Here is a 17184-nt window from a genome sequence, read left to right on the forward strand (position 1 = left end):
AGAGCAGTCTGTGGATTTAATGATAGATAGGAGAAAGTATAGGTTTAGGTGGTATCTTGTGTGCCAGTATGAAGGAGTTGTAAAAAGGTCTGAAGTTGCTGTTAAATTTTACAGATGTAGTATTCGGTCAGTGGAATACACTCAGTTTTTGAGCGTAAGAGAAGTGCAGTTTGTGCCTGTCCATTACAGTGAAAAGACTGTGTGTGTGTGTGTGTGTGTGTGTGTGTGTGTGTGTGTGTGTCATTGCTCAGAGAGCAGAGTTAAGGCTGAGTGGGTGTGTGACCGGGGTCCCTGTGGGAGCCATCTGCGGTTACTCAATTAGGGTGAACTGCAAAGAATAGGGCAGACAAACCCCCAAAAGCTGGTGGATATTCCAGTATTTAGATTTACCAAGCCAGCATAGAACACCTTCTCTATTACCTTACTTGTTACTCAGAAGTCCAAACAACATAGTTCCCTTAAAGTGATCCAGCCTCAGGCCTCCATCGAGGTACCTAAGTCAAATATGATGAAGATTCCTGAAAATCTTATTTCATCATATAAAAGAAAAGTTTCTACCAATCCCAAAGGAATCGGACACATTACCTCCCAGGTTATTGAATATTCCAGATCTTACCCAAATACACGCTACAGCCAATTCTTATTAACTAAACTAACATTTATTAAAAAACAAAAGAGTGAGTATGTTTACAAGATCAATATACATACAGACATGAGTTCAGTTCATTGAGGTTTAGATTCACAGCAGAGTTGGTGAGCTTTGTAGTTGCAAAGAGTTCCTTTAAAATTCAGTTCATAGGTTATATATAGTCCAATGTTTAAATATCATATTCAGGGCGTACCAGCATAACTGGGACCTCAGTCTTGCGACTCAGACTTCCCCTGATGAAGCCTAAGCAGATCTGAGATGACAGAATCAGGACCCAAGGATCTTTTATACAATTTCATGTCCTCTTTGACAAGTTGAGAGTTCCTCCAGGAACAAAAGGTCATTAGGATGACTTTGAAGGAGGTCCATCACGGGTACTTAGCTATAGAATTAACATAAGGCAATTTGCTTGTTCCTCCACCATTCACGGTATATTTCAAAGAGAGATGAATACTGAGATCCCGTTTTTACAATTTATTTAAATGCTGGGATGTTCTTTTGATCTCTGAACTATCAGAATACAGCATATACAGGGACTGTTGATACATTGTCAACCCTACTCAGACATATGTAAATACACAAAAACACAAACATTCTCTCTCCATGTGTCTTTTGAGGGTTGTTTATTTTGCAGAATGTTTAACCCTTTCTAGCCATGTGTCACAGGGTGTTCACCTTAACTCTATATTTCCAGGTTTGGAGAAGTTTGAGGTTTGCTGAACTAGATATTCTGGCAGGGCACAAGCTATCACCACACAACCTTAACTCTCCATTAGTGAAGCATTTTGCCATTTAATTTCTAGGTTTTTTTTAAACAGAAAAAAAATGTTTGGTAGGAGTTAATAATCATTTAGACAGCTTTAGTCCTCACCTACGTTTGCAGTTGATATGCTACTGTGAGTAGGTAATATTCCAAAGACTTACGCCATGTCTACACTAGCACTTATGTTGGCAAAACTTTTATCGCTCAGGGGTGTGAAAAAAAACATCCGTCGAATGACATAAGTTTGCTGGAATAAGCACTCGTGCACAGCATTGTGTCGGCGGGAGATGCTCTCCTGGTGACATAACTACCGCCACTCGTTTTGCTGGTTTTGTTATGTCGATGGGCGAGCTTTCTCCTGTTGGCATAACGCAACTACACGAGCAATCTTACAGCAGCACAGCTGTACCGATGCAGCACAGCTGTTCCACTGTAAACTTGTAAGTGTAGACGTGGCCTTAGGATGTGTCTCCACTTAATGCTACAGTGGCACAGCTGCAGCACTTCATTGTAGACACTAACTACAGCGATGGGAGAACCCTTCCTGTAGTTAATCCACTTTCCTGAGATGCGGTAGCTAGGTTGATGGAAAAATACTGTCAGTCTAGTGCTACCTGTACCAGAGACTAGGTTGGCATAGCTACGTCTCACTGGGGAGTGGAGTTTTCACACCACTGAGATGTAGCTATGCTGATACAAGTTTTCAGTGTAGACCATCCCCTAGCTTTTATACAGTGCTGTTCATTAGTAGATCTCAAAGAACTTTATATCATTTTCCCCTTTTACAGATGGGAAACTGAGGCACAGAGAGGTGAAGTGATTACCCAAGGTTACCCAGCAGGCCAGTGGCAGAGCTAGGAAAAGCCTCAGTCCAATGGTCTTTCCACTAGGCCACATGATTGATATGTGATTCCTAAGTGCTCCTCTTGTACATTTTGTTATTAGGAAATGGAGATAATGGTTGTGCTGTGAAATGTTTGCAATGTGTAGTTTTTTAACAGGTCTGGTAAGAGAAATTTCATCCATGGGTTATGTCCCAAAACCTTGACAGTTTTATTACTGGCATGTCTCTTTCCTTCTTCACCACCTGCCCCACCGTTCCCCAGAACATCTGGCTCCCCACCAACATTTCCAGCTCCCCTGCCCGTACTCATCCCTTTAGAAGTTGTTCCTTGCTGTCTCCTGCACAATGCTGCTGTGTACACATATGACAGGCAGAAGCTTAGTGGAGGGCTGCACACTACCTTGGTTATGTAGCCTGAGCTGCACACTGAGGTGAGCCCCTCACTCCTACTACCCACCTCCAGCTGGGACTCCTGCCCCTGCTTCATCCAGGCTTCCCCAGCCATGCCCCATGCTGTTCTGCTATAATTAACCCCCCCCTTCCCTTTGCAGATAGTAATATAACTAGTTTCTTTATTAGGTTTGGACCAGCTTAGCTCACTGGCAGCTTTAATATTCCCACTTCTATCTTTGGATGCAACACAAAGAAAATCCAGCTCCTGTTCACAGTATTAGTGTAATCAAAGCCCAGTAAAAGGAGTTGAGAGTTTGTAATACCCATAATCCAGTTGAAGGTGCAATGTCTCTACTTCGTTTATTCTGTTTGCTTTTCAGATCGTGATAGAAGAAGAGAACAAGTTCTTGAAGTTACTTGAGCTTCTGGGACATTATCAAGAGAAAGGATCAGTCATCATATTTGTCGATAAACAGGAACATGCTGACGGGCTGCTGAAAGATTTAATGAGAGCCTCTTATCCCTGCATGTCACTTCATGGAGGTAGTGTGCAATCTTAAGGGCTGACATTATTTTAAACTAGAATAATAGGATTGGGTAATTTTAAAGAAATGTGTTAATTTTTTATTTCCATACAATACCATTATAGACCTTGGAATATTATCTCCCTCGCCACTGTAGCCTTTCATTTGAGATGTATATTTTTCTCACAGTTTGAATGGAACTGCAATGGACATGGTGTTTTTAACCTATAAAACGCCATAATATGCCAAAATATTTCTTTATGCAACAGGATTACGAACTGGTCTGGCAGTAACGCATCTCTGAGAATAGTAGTTCGTTGCTACTGCAGACCAATACCGGGAGTATAAAATGGGTTTTTGTAGTGTCCACAAAACTAGTGGCTGTTTAATTTCTCTGCCATGCAGTAGTAATTTAAAAATGTAGGTGGTGGAAACCTATCTAGAACACAGAGTGGAGCATAAATAATTTTGCTCAGGCTACTGTAGTGCAGAAACTAAATGGTTTATTGTTCTGGAGTTAATTGAATTTTGTATTAGGTTTTGGCATTTTAAATAATCGGTGAGGGTTCCCTGAGCCTCTGTAAGGATGATCTTTATTATTCAAAATTGAAAGAAAATAAATGCATAAAATTAAATCAAACAGTGTTTTAAAATGAGCTATTTTGTGTGGCTCCTTGCAGGTATTGATCAATATGACAGAGACAGCATAATTAATGATTTTAAGAACGGAGTATGCAAACTTCTTGTGGCCACATCTGTAGCAGCACGAGGTTTGGATGTAAAGCAACTAATGCTGGTAGTCAATTACAGCTGTCCCAACCATTATGAAGATTATGTGCACAGAGCAGGCCGAACTGGACGAGCTGGCAACAAAGTATGTAAAAGTAATTATTTGTTCTTCTTAACTGTGTTTAGAACCCTGCCCTGTTTGTCTAATATAGTTATCCAAAACAGGGATTGGGAGAAGAGAATGTTCCTTTGGTATTTGATGAGAAGGGAACCTAGGGTCAGGCACCACAGTAATACAAATATTAATAAATAATAATAAAAGAATGCTGTGAGGTTTTTAGAGACATCAAGAGTAAGACACTGGTCTAAATTTTAAAACTCAGCCTCCTGTTCTGAACCAAATTTGTGTGGCACTTAGGAAATGCTTACTGGAGTAAGATTTCCCCATGAGTTTGGCCCTGTTGCTGAACATTTGATACTGCTCATGCTTGGTAATGTGCATGAATGACCTTGGAAGATTTCATGTTCTAAACTTACAACCATGACCAGACTTAAATAAAAAGCTTTAGATTTAATTGTGAATGGTTGAATTATTGTATCACTTTACATGCTAAGCTAAGTTAGTTCTAGGGCTGTCAAGCGATTAATCGCACGATTAAAAAAATTAATCGTGATTAAACAATAATAGAATACCATTTATTTAAATATTTTTGATATTTTCTATGTTTTCAAATACATTGATTTCAATTACAACACAGAATACAAAGTGTACAGTGCTCACTTTATATTTATTTTTGATTATAGGTATTTGCACTGAAAATAAACAAAGAAATAGTATTTTTCAATTCACCTAATACAAATGCAATCTCTTTTATCATGAAAGTTGAACTAGTTCGTTCAAATTCCTCTTAAACTGCATTTTTTAATATACACTTCCTTTTTAACAGCGCTACCTGTGCTACACTGCTTCAGTAGAATAAGAGGTCAAGGGTCTTAATGGATTATTAATACTGATTAAATTCACTTTTTTTATTAATGTTCAATAGGGATTTGCATTCACTTTCATTACTGAAGATCAAGCACGGTATGCTGGTGATATAATTAAGGCATTGGAATTGTCAGGGAAACCAATTCCTGCTGAGCTAGAGAAGCTCTGGAGTGACTTCAAAGATCAACAGAAGGCTGTAAGTAACCTTTTTCCTTCTTGATGTGTGTTGTGCTTTTGCTACTTTGCACTCTTGGGTCTCAGTTCTGGGCACACACAATTCTACACGCATAAATAATCTCACTAACTTCATTGGGGCTACTCATGTGTGAGGTCAAATAGGGGTTAAATGTTTGCAGGATTGGGGTCTGAAGTGTTTTCAAGACTCTTGTGAATTTGAATGTTGTAACCATATGTATGTGGCTGTCTTGAGACTTTATTTTGTCAGAAATCATATAAAAGACGAGGGTGCTGTAGTATTTATATTTTATTTATATTGGTCACACCATCACAGTATTTGAGCACACGGTTCAAAAATTTAAAATGTGTTTCTTGTCTGTCAAAGAGAGAATTCTGTTATCTTAGGGAATATTTTAGTTTATACACTTGTATTACTCAAAAATATTGTTTAGATCTACTCAATTGATATAAAATAGCTGTTAAACTTTTCATTGTAAAATAGTTATTTCAAGGTTTGAAAAGCCTGATAAATGTCCTAATTTTTTGTCTTGATTTTTTTTTTTTCATTTAACGTCATTATCAGTTAGATAAATAGTCTATATTCACAATTGTTTTACTACTTCTGGAAGTGTCTTTTAAAACTTTTAGTGTTTGAAGTGACTTTAAAATAAACATACCTGTTTTATAGGAGGGGAAAACTATTAAAAAGAGCAGCGGATTCTCTGGCAAAGGATTCAAGTTTGATGAAACAGAACACGCTTTGGCTAATGAGCGAAAGAAACTACAAAAAGCTGCTCTTGGCTTGCAGGATTCAGATGATGAGGATACCGCTCTCGATGTAAGCATTAGAGGAAAAAGTGTTTACGTTTTTTTAAGGGATTTCACTGTATTCACTAAAATAACCCATACAAATACAACTCCGTCTAATAACAGATTGCAGAATGCATGGATTTCTGCTATTTCACACATCTTGTGTGTAAATCTGTATTTCCTTTAATGTATGAGGGTATAGACCTCATAAGGAGTTAAAAATCTGCCATTTGTCACTTACTGGTATTTTATAAATAAGATAAATATGGATATTATTATTTCATTCAAAAGGGCACAAGCAGTTTTTTCACCTTTGCAAAGTTAATCATCTTGCACAAAATAAAATGGTTACACTCATTCACAATAGTCTTATAGTATAGTGCTTGAAAGAAATGTATAGCAGCTTTTCCCATTTCTAAATCCATATTAGGTACTTTTCCTTAATATTTGCTACCTTTTCCATGAACTGGAAAATTACTCTGACTACTGGTACAAGGGCTGTAGAAGAACTGCTGCTGGAAATCCTCCCTCACAAACCAGCTCTGTAGCCTTCACAATGTGAACGCTGCCCCGCTCTGCCTCTCCCAGTTTAAGGGTGAGATTGCTTACAGAATTTGGTGCATCAGTTTGCACTTAAATGGCACTTCCCATGTGAGAATCTCAAAGTACTTAACCTTAACCTTAGTGTGAAACTGAAGGACTCGGTATAAATCCCTTGTTAAAGGTAGAAAGTAAATCTGTGGCACAGCCAGAAATAGTTCTCCAATCTCCTGATGCCCAGTCTGTTTCTTGACCAAAAGATCATCCTTCCTCATTGTTGCCCTGTAGTTCTGTGCAGGGTTTGGCAACAGTTATTGTTGCAAGATTCAAAATTTATTTTTTGAAAAATAAGGCAAATGCACACTGGTATTTTCTTACCATATGTGGACAAGAATTGCGTAATGCTAAATGTACTGATATCATTGTTCTGTTCCTTAGATTGATGAACAAATTGAGAGCATGTTCAATTCAAAAAAGAGAGTGAAAGACATGGCAGCACCGGGAACATCTAATGTTCCTACACCAACAGCTGGTAATGCAGAAAAACTGGAAATTGCCAAAAGACTAGCTTTAAGAATTAATGCTCAGAAGAATCTTGGAGCAGAGGCACAAGTATTGGTCCCTTTTCACTTTAAGGTCACCCTCTCTACCAAGCAACCATTTTTTACTAAATGTTTAATAGAATGTATTTTTGTTTTACAGCCATGTTAACGTATTGTTCTATTTAGCTTCTTTATTCGGTACTTAATGGTAAATCATATGAGTCTTTGACTATCCATTTTGTAATCTTTTTGATGTGACAAAATGCATTAGCACAAAGACTGGAACCCCGATCTGCTTTGACACAAAGGGGTTAATTATAACTAATTTTACCAGTAGTGACTAACGGATTTGTTAACATTATTAGAATTACAAAATATCTGTCTGCTGAAGTATGCAATATACAATACGTTTTCTCTTGGTTGTAGAATTCTGTAATTTAATTTAAAATGTATATGAACTTTAGTAGTATTTTGCAGAAGATGGTTTTAGTTTTTGAAGTTTCCACATTTGGAATCAACATAGTCACCATGAACCTCTGATTCTTAGTGGAGGGCTAGGGGGGAGGAGGAGATTTTGATCCAAATCTAACTCCTAGTTAACAGCAGTCAACTCACTGCTGCTATAAAGCATTAATAATGTTCATCTGAAAGTTTAAGCTTTTTAGAATATATTGCTGTGAAAGTATCAGAGGGGTAGCCGTGTTAGTCTGAATCTGTAAAAAGTAACAGAGGGTCCTGTGGCACCTTTAAGACTAACAGAAGTATTGGGAGCATAAGCTTTCGTGGGTAAGAACCTCACTTCTTCAGATGCATCTGAAGCTTATGCTCCCAATACTTCTGTTAGTCTTAAAGGTGCCACAGGACCCTCTGTTGCTTATTGCTGTGAAAGTTATTATGTAGTTTCTTGTTTAGTGTTGGGGGATTTCAGTTCACAATGTATAATGTCTTGGAGGAACTAAAGCAGTGGTTCTCGACCGGGGTACACATACTCCTGGGGGTACACAGAGGTCTTCCAGAGGATACATCAGCTCATCTAGATGTTTATCTAGTTTTACAACAGCCTACATAAAAACACTAGCGAAGTCAGTACAGACTAAAATTTCATACAGACAATTACTTGTTTATACTGCTCTATATACTATACACTGAAATGTAAGTACAATATTTATATTCCAATTGATTTATTTTATAATTATGTGGTAAAAATGAGAAAGCAAGCAGTTTTTCAGTAATAGTGTGCTATGACACTTTTTGTATTTTTATGTCTGATTTTGTAAGCAAGTAGTTTTTAAGTGAGGTGAAACTTGGGGGTACCCAAGACAAATCAGACTCCTGAAAGGGGTACAGCAGTCTGGAAAGGTTGAGACCCAATGAACTAAAAAACCAAGTATATTGTCAGAGCAGTCCTTGTGTACTGCTGAGTTTTGATTTCCATCACAGGAAGGAGTGTATGCTCACTTTCTTAGCTTGGTAATTGGACTAGAAGTGTGTGGGAAGAGTTAAAATTACATTTTGTTTTGCTGACGGCAGTCTGGAATGTCCATAGCATTTAGAGTTGAAAATGCAGCAAGGCTTTTTGGGGGAGGGAAGTGTTGAAGCTGCCTACATGGACATTTACTATGTGTAGAAATGTAATGAAACTCTGGTGCTGAAAAGGCCAGGTTTTTATGGTGCTATCTCTGGGTACCTTGTAATGAATGTAGACTTGTTTTATTACAGGATGTGATGCAGCAGGCTACAAACGCTATCTTGAGAGGAGGCACAATTCAGGCTCCTACTGTATCTGCCAAAACTATTGCAGAGCAACTGGCTGAAAAGATAAATGCCAAGCTCAACTATGTGCCCATAGAAAAACAAGAGGAAGAAAAACAGGAGGGAGGACAAAGTGAATCGTTTAAGAGATATGAGGAGGAATTAGAGATCAATGACTTCCCACAGGCAAGCATCCATTTTTTCTTTAATCATATTTTAATGCCAATCACTTAACACAGTGCTTTACCTCAGATTCTTTGTACAAGTTTATAATGTGTTGATTCCAACCGAGAGGTTTTTAGCTGTATCTCAGATCTTTATCAGCTGTATCCAATAAAGCTCTGTGACATTAGCTCAGCTGTGTAATCTGCACCATGTATCTATTGACTTTCTTTCCTCGGGCAAGAGATGCATAATCTTTCAGACACATTCTAAGAATCTTCTTTACCACACGAAAATGTGAAGCTCTGCCCTTGACCTAATCCGCATCTAAATCTTATTGCATCTTCCTCTCTAATATTGAAAAGATCTGGCCGTTTTTCTCTGGCCACACTACCATAATTCTGGTCTAGACCCATATGTCTTGATTATTACATCTCTTCTGAAATTAAGATTGTTAGGGGAGATTTTCAGGGGCATAAAAAGTAGTTAGGCACCTAACTGCCATTTATGCTTCTAAAAAATCTCCACTGTAAGCCTCTTGGAACAGGGACTGTCTTTTGCTGTCTGTATGTTGTCTAGCACAATGGGGCCCTGACCAGTCATTGGGCCTCTTGGTGTTATTCTAATACAAATAAGAAAGTTGCCTGACTAGTAGAATTAGTGAGAGAGATGCGAGTTTGCTCTTTCCCACCAGCTCTTCCTAATGCAAGTACAGTGTAAATGTTTAGTATAATTGCATGAGTTTTCTCAATGGGACTCAAATTGCATGCACTTAATCACTGTATGGGCTATATCCTAACCCTGAGTTTGTTCTTCATATGCCCCTACCTTTGTACATTAGACCATAGTAGGTGATACACAAGATAAGTTTGTCTTATTCTTGAAAAGAATTTGTAACAGTGTGTCTAAGAGATTATTTCTGTTGAAATCTCAATGTCTAAGTGAATGAACTACTCTTTCTCACACTTCAGTCTTGTAAACTTCCCACAGAGTGAAATGGAGACACTGGCGAGCTCTCTCCTGTGGTCCTGTACATCCATCATTCTCTTTCCTCCCCCTTTCTTATTCCCCTGACATAAGGGGCAGCAGTGCTAATGTATTTTGGGTATACATTCGTTTGGACGTGGGTACTCATTTTTAAAAGAACTGATTAAAACCCATTTGCCCTGAAACACATTTCTGTTTAAATAGCTCTCACTATATAATTTTGTTGCTACATTTTTTGTCTCGAATGTCAGCTTAACCCTCTGATTCCTCTTTTACAAAATGTCTTTCTCACTGCCCCTCTTCCTATACGTTTTTCTTGTGCAGACTGCTAGGTGGAAGGTTACCTCCAAGGAAGCACTTCAGAGAATCAGTGAATATTCTGAAGCTGCCATTACAATCAGAGGAACGTATTTCCCTCCAGGCAAGGAGCCCAAGGAAGGAGAACGAAAAATTTACTTGGCTATAGAGAGTAAGTATGACAGATGTAGTTAAACTTAAAAAAAGTCCCCAGTGCAGAGTAAAACTTGACGTGAGAATCCTTGTGATAGTAACCTTTGGGTCCTCGCTCCAGACCATCTTTGGTTATGGAAATGTGGGCACCCAGGGAAGCCACTCATTTGTCTCGATAGTTTTTGCCAGTTAGATCATGTAGTGATGTAGGTCCCAAAAAATCTTCACATCCTACCCAAAGTGAAAGTCCTTACATGGTGGCTGTATATGAAAATATTCAAAAAAAAAGAATAACAAGAATTCACCTGGTGCTAAAAAATGAGAGGAAATGGGGAGACCTTATTTGAGCTGCCATGGGGAAGAGACAAAATGTTGCTGTTATCCAGCAGCACCGGGCAGGGATCATATCTGCTCAAATCTATTGTCTGCAACCTATGGCCCAATTAATCTTATGGTTACTCTGGCATGCTCTGTTGCTGACGTGAGTTTGTCTGCAAAGTAACCTGTTGATTTAGGTGTTTGTGGGTAGTGTAAAATGTGACTTGAAATTTTAAGTATGTCCTTCGTTTAAAAAAACATACCAGACCTGGTAATAAACACTAGTAGACAGTTCAACAGCAAACTATTAAGATGTGTTTGGCAACCTACGTGGTGCTACTGGAAGTAATTTGCAGTTTTACTTTTTAGGCTTTGTGTGGAAAAGGTTCTAATATTTTGTTTCTTCTTGTTCTGTCTCCAGGTGCCAATGAACTGGCTGTGCAGAAAGCAAAGGCAGAAATCACTAGGCTTATAAAAGAAGAACTTATCAGACTGGTAAGTGAAATATACTGTGTTTCAGAAGAATGTGCTTGGCTTTTTAAAGCTTTACAAGAACACGTTTCAGAAAGTTTATACCAGCGACAGAGCATAAATCTTTATTAATATCTGGGACTGGAAGCTGCAGATCTAAAATATGCTGTACTGGTGAAGAGCAAAGAAAATACATTTCTCTGTTCTGTGGGTCAACCCAGGCTCGTAGGTATTCTATGCTGACAAAAGACATCAACAGAATTTTGTGACATCACTATAAGGGCTAGTTGTTACCTAATAAAACAGTTCATTTCCTGGCTTTAGCTCCATCAGGCAGAGCTGGGCGTGTAACAGATTGGTTTTTAACTTTTCTTGTTTTTAGTTCTGTTTGCATTGTTGGGGTTTGTTTTTCTTTCTATCTGTTGCTCCATGCAGCATGCCCTGGAGCAGCAGTTGTCTGTATTCAGTTATCTTGCTCCTTGTTTTCAAAGCAGGGATTGCCCTGGGAGATTGAATTCTAAGTTCTTCAGAAGCACAAGCCTTGGCTTTTTGTGGCGCAACCTCCAGTAATATTGCATTAGACTCAGGCAGAACTGCTGGTAGCAGACACTGCTCAACCGAACCACTTGTGGGTTCTGTTGTTCTTGTTGTGTCTTCATTGACCTAGCTTTGCTCTGTTTTTAAAATTGCTGAACTCTACGTAAAAATTCCTTCAAACTGTTAAAGTTACTATTGCTGAGCTATTCTAATAGTGAATGATTCACTGTTCACTTGTCTGTTTTCAACTAGTGCTGTGATTGACTTATTTTTCCTCTTTAATTGCAGCAAAATTCATACCAGCCAACCAACAAAGGAAGATACAAAGTTCTGTAAATATTTGGAGTAACCTGTCTGCCAGTGGCTGGTGTCTGACACTTCGTGGCTTCTGTTGTCTTTGGTGTTCACACTGCTTATTGTAAATTAAGATACTTTTATTTTTTTCCTTGCTGACATTTTTAACACAAAATTGATATTTGCTGAGACATCTCATTCTCTTCACTAAGGTTAGCAGTCTTAAAGCAGACCAGCTTTGTCAGGGCATGATTTAATTGAAAAGTATAGTTTATATAGTTTTTCACTGTAAAACTACTGAATAAAACAGATTTTAATTTTCCTGACATTCTAGTATAATGTAAATTAAACGATTTCGGCTTTGCATTGGAATTTGTTATGGTGTACTTACAGCTTCACATTTATTGGGTAGTTCACACCTTTTCAGTTTATTGTGGAGTAGTAAAACAGCCAATATAAGAGCAGAATTTTCCTCCCTAATCTGTAGCATCTCTGTGACCTATTCCATATGCATTCCCTCTGCAAAACCCCCATTGATGTCAGTGAGAGCTCTGTGCTGATCAGAGTTTAAAATTTTGTCCTAGAACAATTAGGGTTTAGTTTTACAGATGTTTTTCCCCCCATCCTTCTTTACTTCCTACTTTGCCTTTATCATTTGGGGAATAGAATAGTTAAATCTTTGGGTTTCTTGTAAAATGAGACATTTTGTAGTACAAAAATGGCTTTCAGATTTTTTTCTAAATGTCAGCATTTTAGGATTTGATTTTGTTCCCATTCTTCAACCTTTAGTAAATAAAATAAAATAAAGCTCAGCAAAAGAGAAACCACTTTTGTAATCAAGTATAAAGTTTGACACATTTTTATAGTGTTATATATACATTTAATGTGATTCTTTCAGGATTACTGTCCTTATACTATTAGAGAATGGCTTTAGACAAAAAATTAACTTTGTAGGTCGGCTCCACAAGCGTTGACCCTTATTGCAGTGGTGGAACGTGCTCACTTCCTGGAGTCAACTTTTTTTAACCCACTTTTCCCTCATCCCCAGAAGCCATTAACATTTCACATTGTTACTGTCAAGATTTAATTTTTTTTTTTTAGCCTCTTGTCTTATCTGTAACCAAAGTTACAGATTGTTGAGTCGTTCTAGCAGCTGAAAAAGCTTTCAAGAAGATGAAAACTTACAAGGCTTTTTGTAGAAAGCTTTCCTGACCTGACATCGTGGAGGACAAAATATAATTTTAAAATAGCTATGTGTATGTACTGCTTTAACCCTAGTGAAGAACAAATCAAATCCTTGCATCATGGTGTTAAATTCATTTTTTCCAAAAATCAAATATTTTGAAGTCCACTCCAGTTTTGAGATACAAATAAATTTGTAGATTTAGAAGAAGAGAACACTGGCCATATCCACTAAGCACTATACATTTACTCTGCCAGGAACAACCTTAATACGATACCTAAGAAAGTTTAAAAACAAAAACAAAAAAACCCTGAATGGAGCCAGAAGTAGCGCATATAAGAAAATCTTCTTTAAAGTTCAAACAAAACCTCAGATATTTTCAAAATCAGATTCCCTTTAAATGTTTCAGGCTTCATTTAGATAGGATTATTTATTATGTAAGATGTTTCACACAGTTTGTGCTGACTTGTCTAACTTTTTGACAGTGCTGTAAATTGCGATGTCCCCCAGAGTTGTGGTGGGTTTTGATATGTTTGGTGTAGAGCACTTTCAGGTTCAGGCATTCTGACTTTTTTTTTTTTTTTTTAAAACGTCTTTGGTTTGAAATTTTTGTGATGATATCTACTGAGCAAAGCTCTGATAGACATACTTCTGTGATTTCCAGCTCAATGCTGTTGGATTTTCAGCGAGGTTGGAAAATGTACAATCTTCCAAGGTTTTTTAAATGCAATGTCAATATTCATATTTTTTTTAATTCCTCTAAAAATAAAAATAATTTCAATGTGTTTTTCTGAAATGCTCTCTTTCTGATGTGTTTTCTGCCCTGTTTGCTGTGCCTCTGCACTTGTTCTACTGCAGCTCTGTGCTCACTAATTGTAGCTGCTCCTTTAAGGGTAGGGAAACATGTTCACTACCATTACATTAGAATCTTTGTTAGGAATGTAATGAAAAGCAGGAGGACAGACACACTAGACAGTAAAACTAGTGCAATAGAAACATCACTGAAGGAACTTGGGATGGGGAGGGTCAGCAATCTGCAAGAGAGGAAAAAAATGAGAAACTCTTAAGGAAAAAAAGAGAAATGGAAATGAAGGGGAAAAAAGCTATAGTGGCAACAAGGCGAAGAATAAAAGAATATGGAGGAAAACAATGAAGTAAAATTGTTGCATTAAATCTTTCTTCCTAATTGTTTTTGTGCTCATGGAAGTGGACCCAGCTCTCTCATAACTATAACATGTCTGCTGCTTCCTTGGGGGATGCACCCCCTTTCAGATGCAGGAAGAGAACTGGAACTGTATTTTTTAATAATAATAAAAAGCAATATAATAGATAATAGAGCAATATACCCTTTTTGCTCTGTTACCTAACACACTTTCCGAAGAGTGTGTGTTCCCAACTCCCTATATTTTCCTTACAGTTTTGGTGTTAGAGTAACCAAAACATCCTCCAGCGATTGTATTTTGGGCAGAAATATAAAAAAGTGATGCTGGATAATAAACTTTTAAATGTTTTGCTGTAATCATATTTTGTCAGCAGCTACTAGCCATGGGTTCCTCTTCTTGTGGCATCTCTTGTCCTGACTAGACAAGGATGCCTTATATACTTACCAGCTATTCCATAGTGTGTGCAGTGCAGAAGTATCCCTCCTGATAATGACTAACCACTGAATCTGAGGGTTAGATTTTAAGGGCATGTCTACACTACAAAATTAAGTCAAGTTAAGTTGATGTACAGCCACCACAATAATTAAAGCGGTGTTTCACGTCCACACTATGCTCCTCCTGTTGGCGATGTGCGTCCTCACCAGGAGTGCTTCCACTGACTAACTGTATGGGGCGCAAGCCCCAAGGCCCCAGGGCTGACAGCCAACAGGCGATAAGTAATGATGTCTATATGGACAGTGTTGTCCTAACTACATCCTAAGTGCTATGCCTCTTGCAGAGGTGGAGTTACTCTGTGTAGTGGGCAACTTACATTGGTGGGAGCTACATTTAGTGTGGATGTTTACAGAGTTAGATCAATGTAAGGCGCCTTGCGTTGATCTAACTCTAGTGTAGACCAGCCCTAAGTGCCTGTGCAATGGAGTGAAGGACGAACAAGCACATCCCTTACACCTGTATGTTGGCTACATGTACCTTGGGTCGCTGGGCCCACAGGAGTAAGCAGGTGCTGTACATCCACTTACTCCCTGCACCTCCTTCCCAGCAGCTGAGTGGCAAATTGGCAGAGCCTTGGCTCCACTGGCTGGCCAGCACAATGGGCCTTGCATAGTGGGAGCCACAATTGGCTGCTGGTTTTGGCTGGAACCTAATTCTTGCTCTCCAATCCTGAGTAGGGAGGAATGGTGCATCAGTTGGATGTTGGAGTCACAATACCACATGAGACTATTTAGGGCGGTTAAGTTTATGCACTCCTTGTTCACAGCTGTGCCTGTTGTTTATTATTTGTATTGTAGCAGTGCCTAAGAGCCCCAGGCTGAGACCAGGACTCCATTGTACTAAGTGCTGAGCAAACACAAGCAAAAGGAGGGTTCCAATCCTTCTACTTTGTCAGAAACGCTGACTGGGCTTGTGCACGTAAGAATTCACATTAGTGGATTTTGCAGAATACATCAAAATGGGTGTCTGAATACAAGAATAGCATTGGCTCCAATGACTGCATTAGAGGCAGCTAATTACATGATCTGCATCTGTTCCTGAGGAGGTCTGAGCACAAGAGCTACCCCTCTGCTTTGCTTTCAAGTTGTGTACAGGGGTTTGTACCTTCGTGAGCACAGCAGTGCAACAGAAATGTGAAAATGGTGACACTGATGCTCAGAATGGTGCGATGTAACTTGCAGTATATATAAATTGCACAGGCCCTTCCCCAAAGATCTAGTTGCACTCATGATGCAGCAAAGGGGGGCGTGGGAGCTTGGGAAAGGATTCAAAGGAGGGGTGAAGTGGTCAGATTGATGGGCTAAGAAGATGCTCTTTGCATCTGCTTTGTATTTTATAGGAGGTGGATGATGTGAGTGTCAGGAAGAAGCTGCGGATATTAAGATGGGAGACAGCAAAAATCAGCACAACTGTGTTTGCTTTCTGGAGAAATACTTTGATTTTATAGTGGTAGGGGTCTTTCTGCTGGATGATTCAAAGAGGCATCCTGGCATTCTGTGGCCTAAAGGTTATGGCAGCTGTCCTGGGACAAAATACATTGCATATGTTTAATAATGAATGTTAGAGTAATCAAGAAGCGCAGCAGTTTTAAGATTTTAAATTAAAAAAATCTTGCAGTGGTCACAAGAGTGATTTTTGTGTTCACCACTCCAGTGAGTAGGGTTTTTTTTGTTGTTGTTTTGGGTTTTTTTTGAAACCATTAATATCATCTGCTGCCCCATGACACTACAAAGCTTCAAAAGTAAAAAATATTTTTTATAGAAACCTAAGACTCTGTGACTCTACTCAGATATATAGTTTAGCTTGTCATATGGTAACAAAATTAAATCTGTGCTTATGCACCTAAGCAGAAATTGAAGAAAAGAGTCTTATTTCCCACCCCTTCCTTTGTGTAACTTGTGAATAAGGAACTTAGGAAGAATGGCTTGTGGTTAAGCCAATGGACTCAGAGGGTCTGGGTCTGGCATTGCTAAAGACTGGAGGATAGGTCCATCAATGGCTATTAGCCAGGATGGGCAGGGATGGTGTCCCTCGCCTCCGTTTGCCAGACACTGGGAATGGGCGACAGGGGATGGCTCACTTGATTACCTGTTCTGTTCATTCCCTCTGGGGCACCTGGCATTGGCCACTGTCAGAAGGCAGGATACTGGGCTAGATAGACCTTTAGTCTAACACAGTATGGCCGTTCTTATGTATGACCTGGAGTCAATTAATAATCTCTGTGCCACAGTTTCTTATCTGTAAAACAGAGATACCACCACCCTACTTCTCATGGGGGTTATGAGAATAAATTCATTGGTTGTGAGACACTCAGATACTATGATGGTGTGGGCCATAAAAGCATCAGTGTAGCATACTGTACAGAACTGATTGTGCTATTGCCACTCACATAACAGCTATTTTCAGTGGAGCC

At 38.8% G+C, this 17184-nt stretch overlaps 1 protein-coding gene across 3 annotated transcripts in view; it reads left to right on the forward strand.

The window, feature by feature from the left end:
• Window positions 1-13898, forward strand: part of DDX46 (DEAD-box helicase 46) — a 37163-nt gene extending 23265 nt beyond the window's left edge. For 2 of the 3 annotated variants that reach the window (XM_024205811.2, XM_024205812.2), the window contains exons 15-23: window positions 3030-3192; window positions 3854-4047; window positions 4949-5086; window positions 5756-5905; window positions 6856-7053; window positions 8679-8897; window positions 10185-10329; window positions 11050-11123; window positions 11925-13898. In XM_024205811.2, coding sequence (XP_024061579.1) covers window positions 3030-3192; window positions 3854-4047; window positions 4949-5086; window positions 5756-5905; window positions 6856-7053; window positions 8679-8897; window positions 10185-10329; window positions 11050-11123; window positions 11925-11972 — 1329 coding nt within the window. In that variant the 3' untranslated portion in view covers window positions 11973-13898. The remainder of the gene's footprint in view (window positions 1-3029; window positions 3193-3853; window positions 4048-4948; window positions 5087-5755; window positions 5906-6855; window positions 7054-8678; window positions 8898-10184; window positions 10330-11049; window positions 11124-11924) is intronic. The other variant, XM_024205813.2, reaches the window with a different exon arrangement.
• The last annotated feature ends 3286 nt before the right edge of the window (window positions 13899-17184 follow it).

The sequence above is a fragment of the Terrapene carolina genome, unplaced genomic scaffold (assembly GCF_002925995.2).
Source record: "Terrapene carolina triunguis isolate 2854851 unplaced genomic scaffold, T_m_triunguis-2.0 Scaffold629, whole genome shotgun sequence".
Lineage (NCBI taxonomy): Eukaryota > Metazoa > Chordata > Testudines > Emydidae > Terrapene > Terrapene triunguis.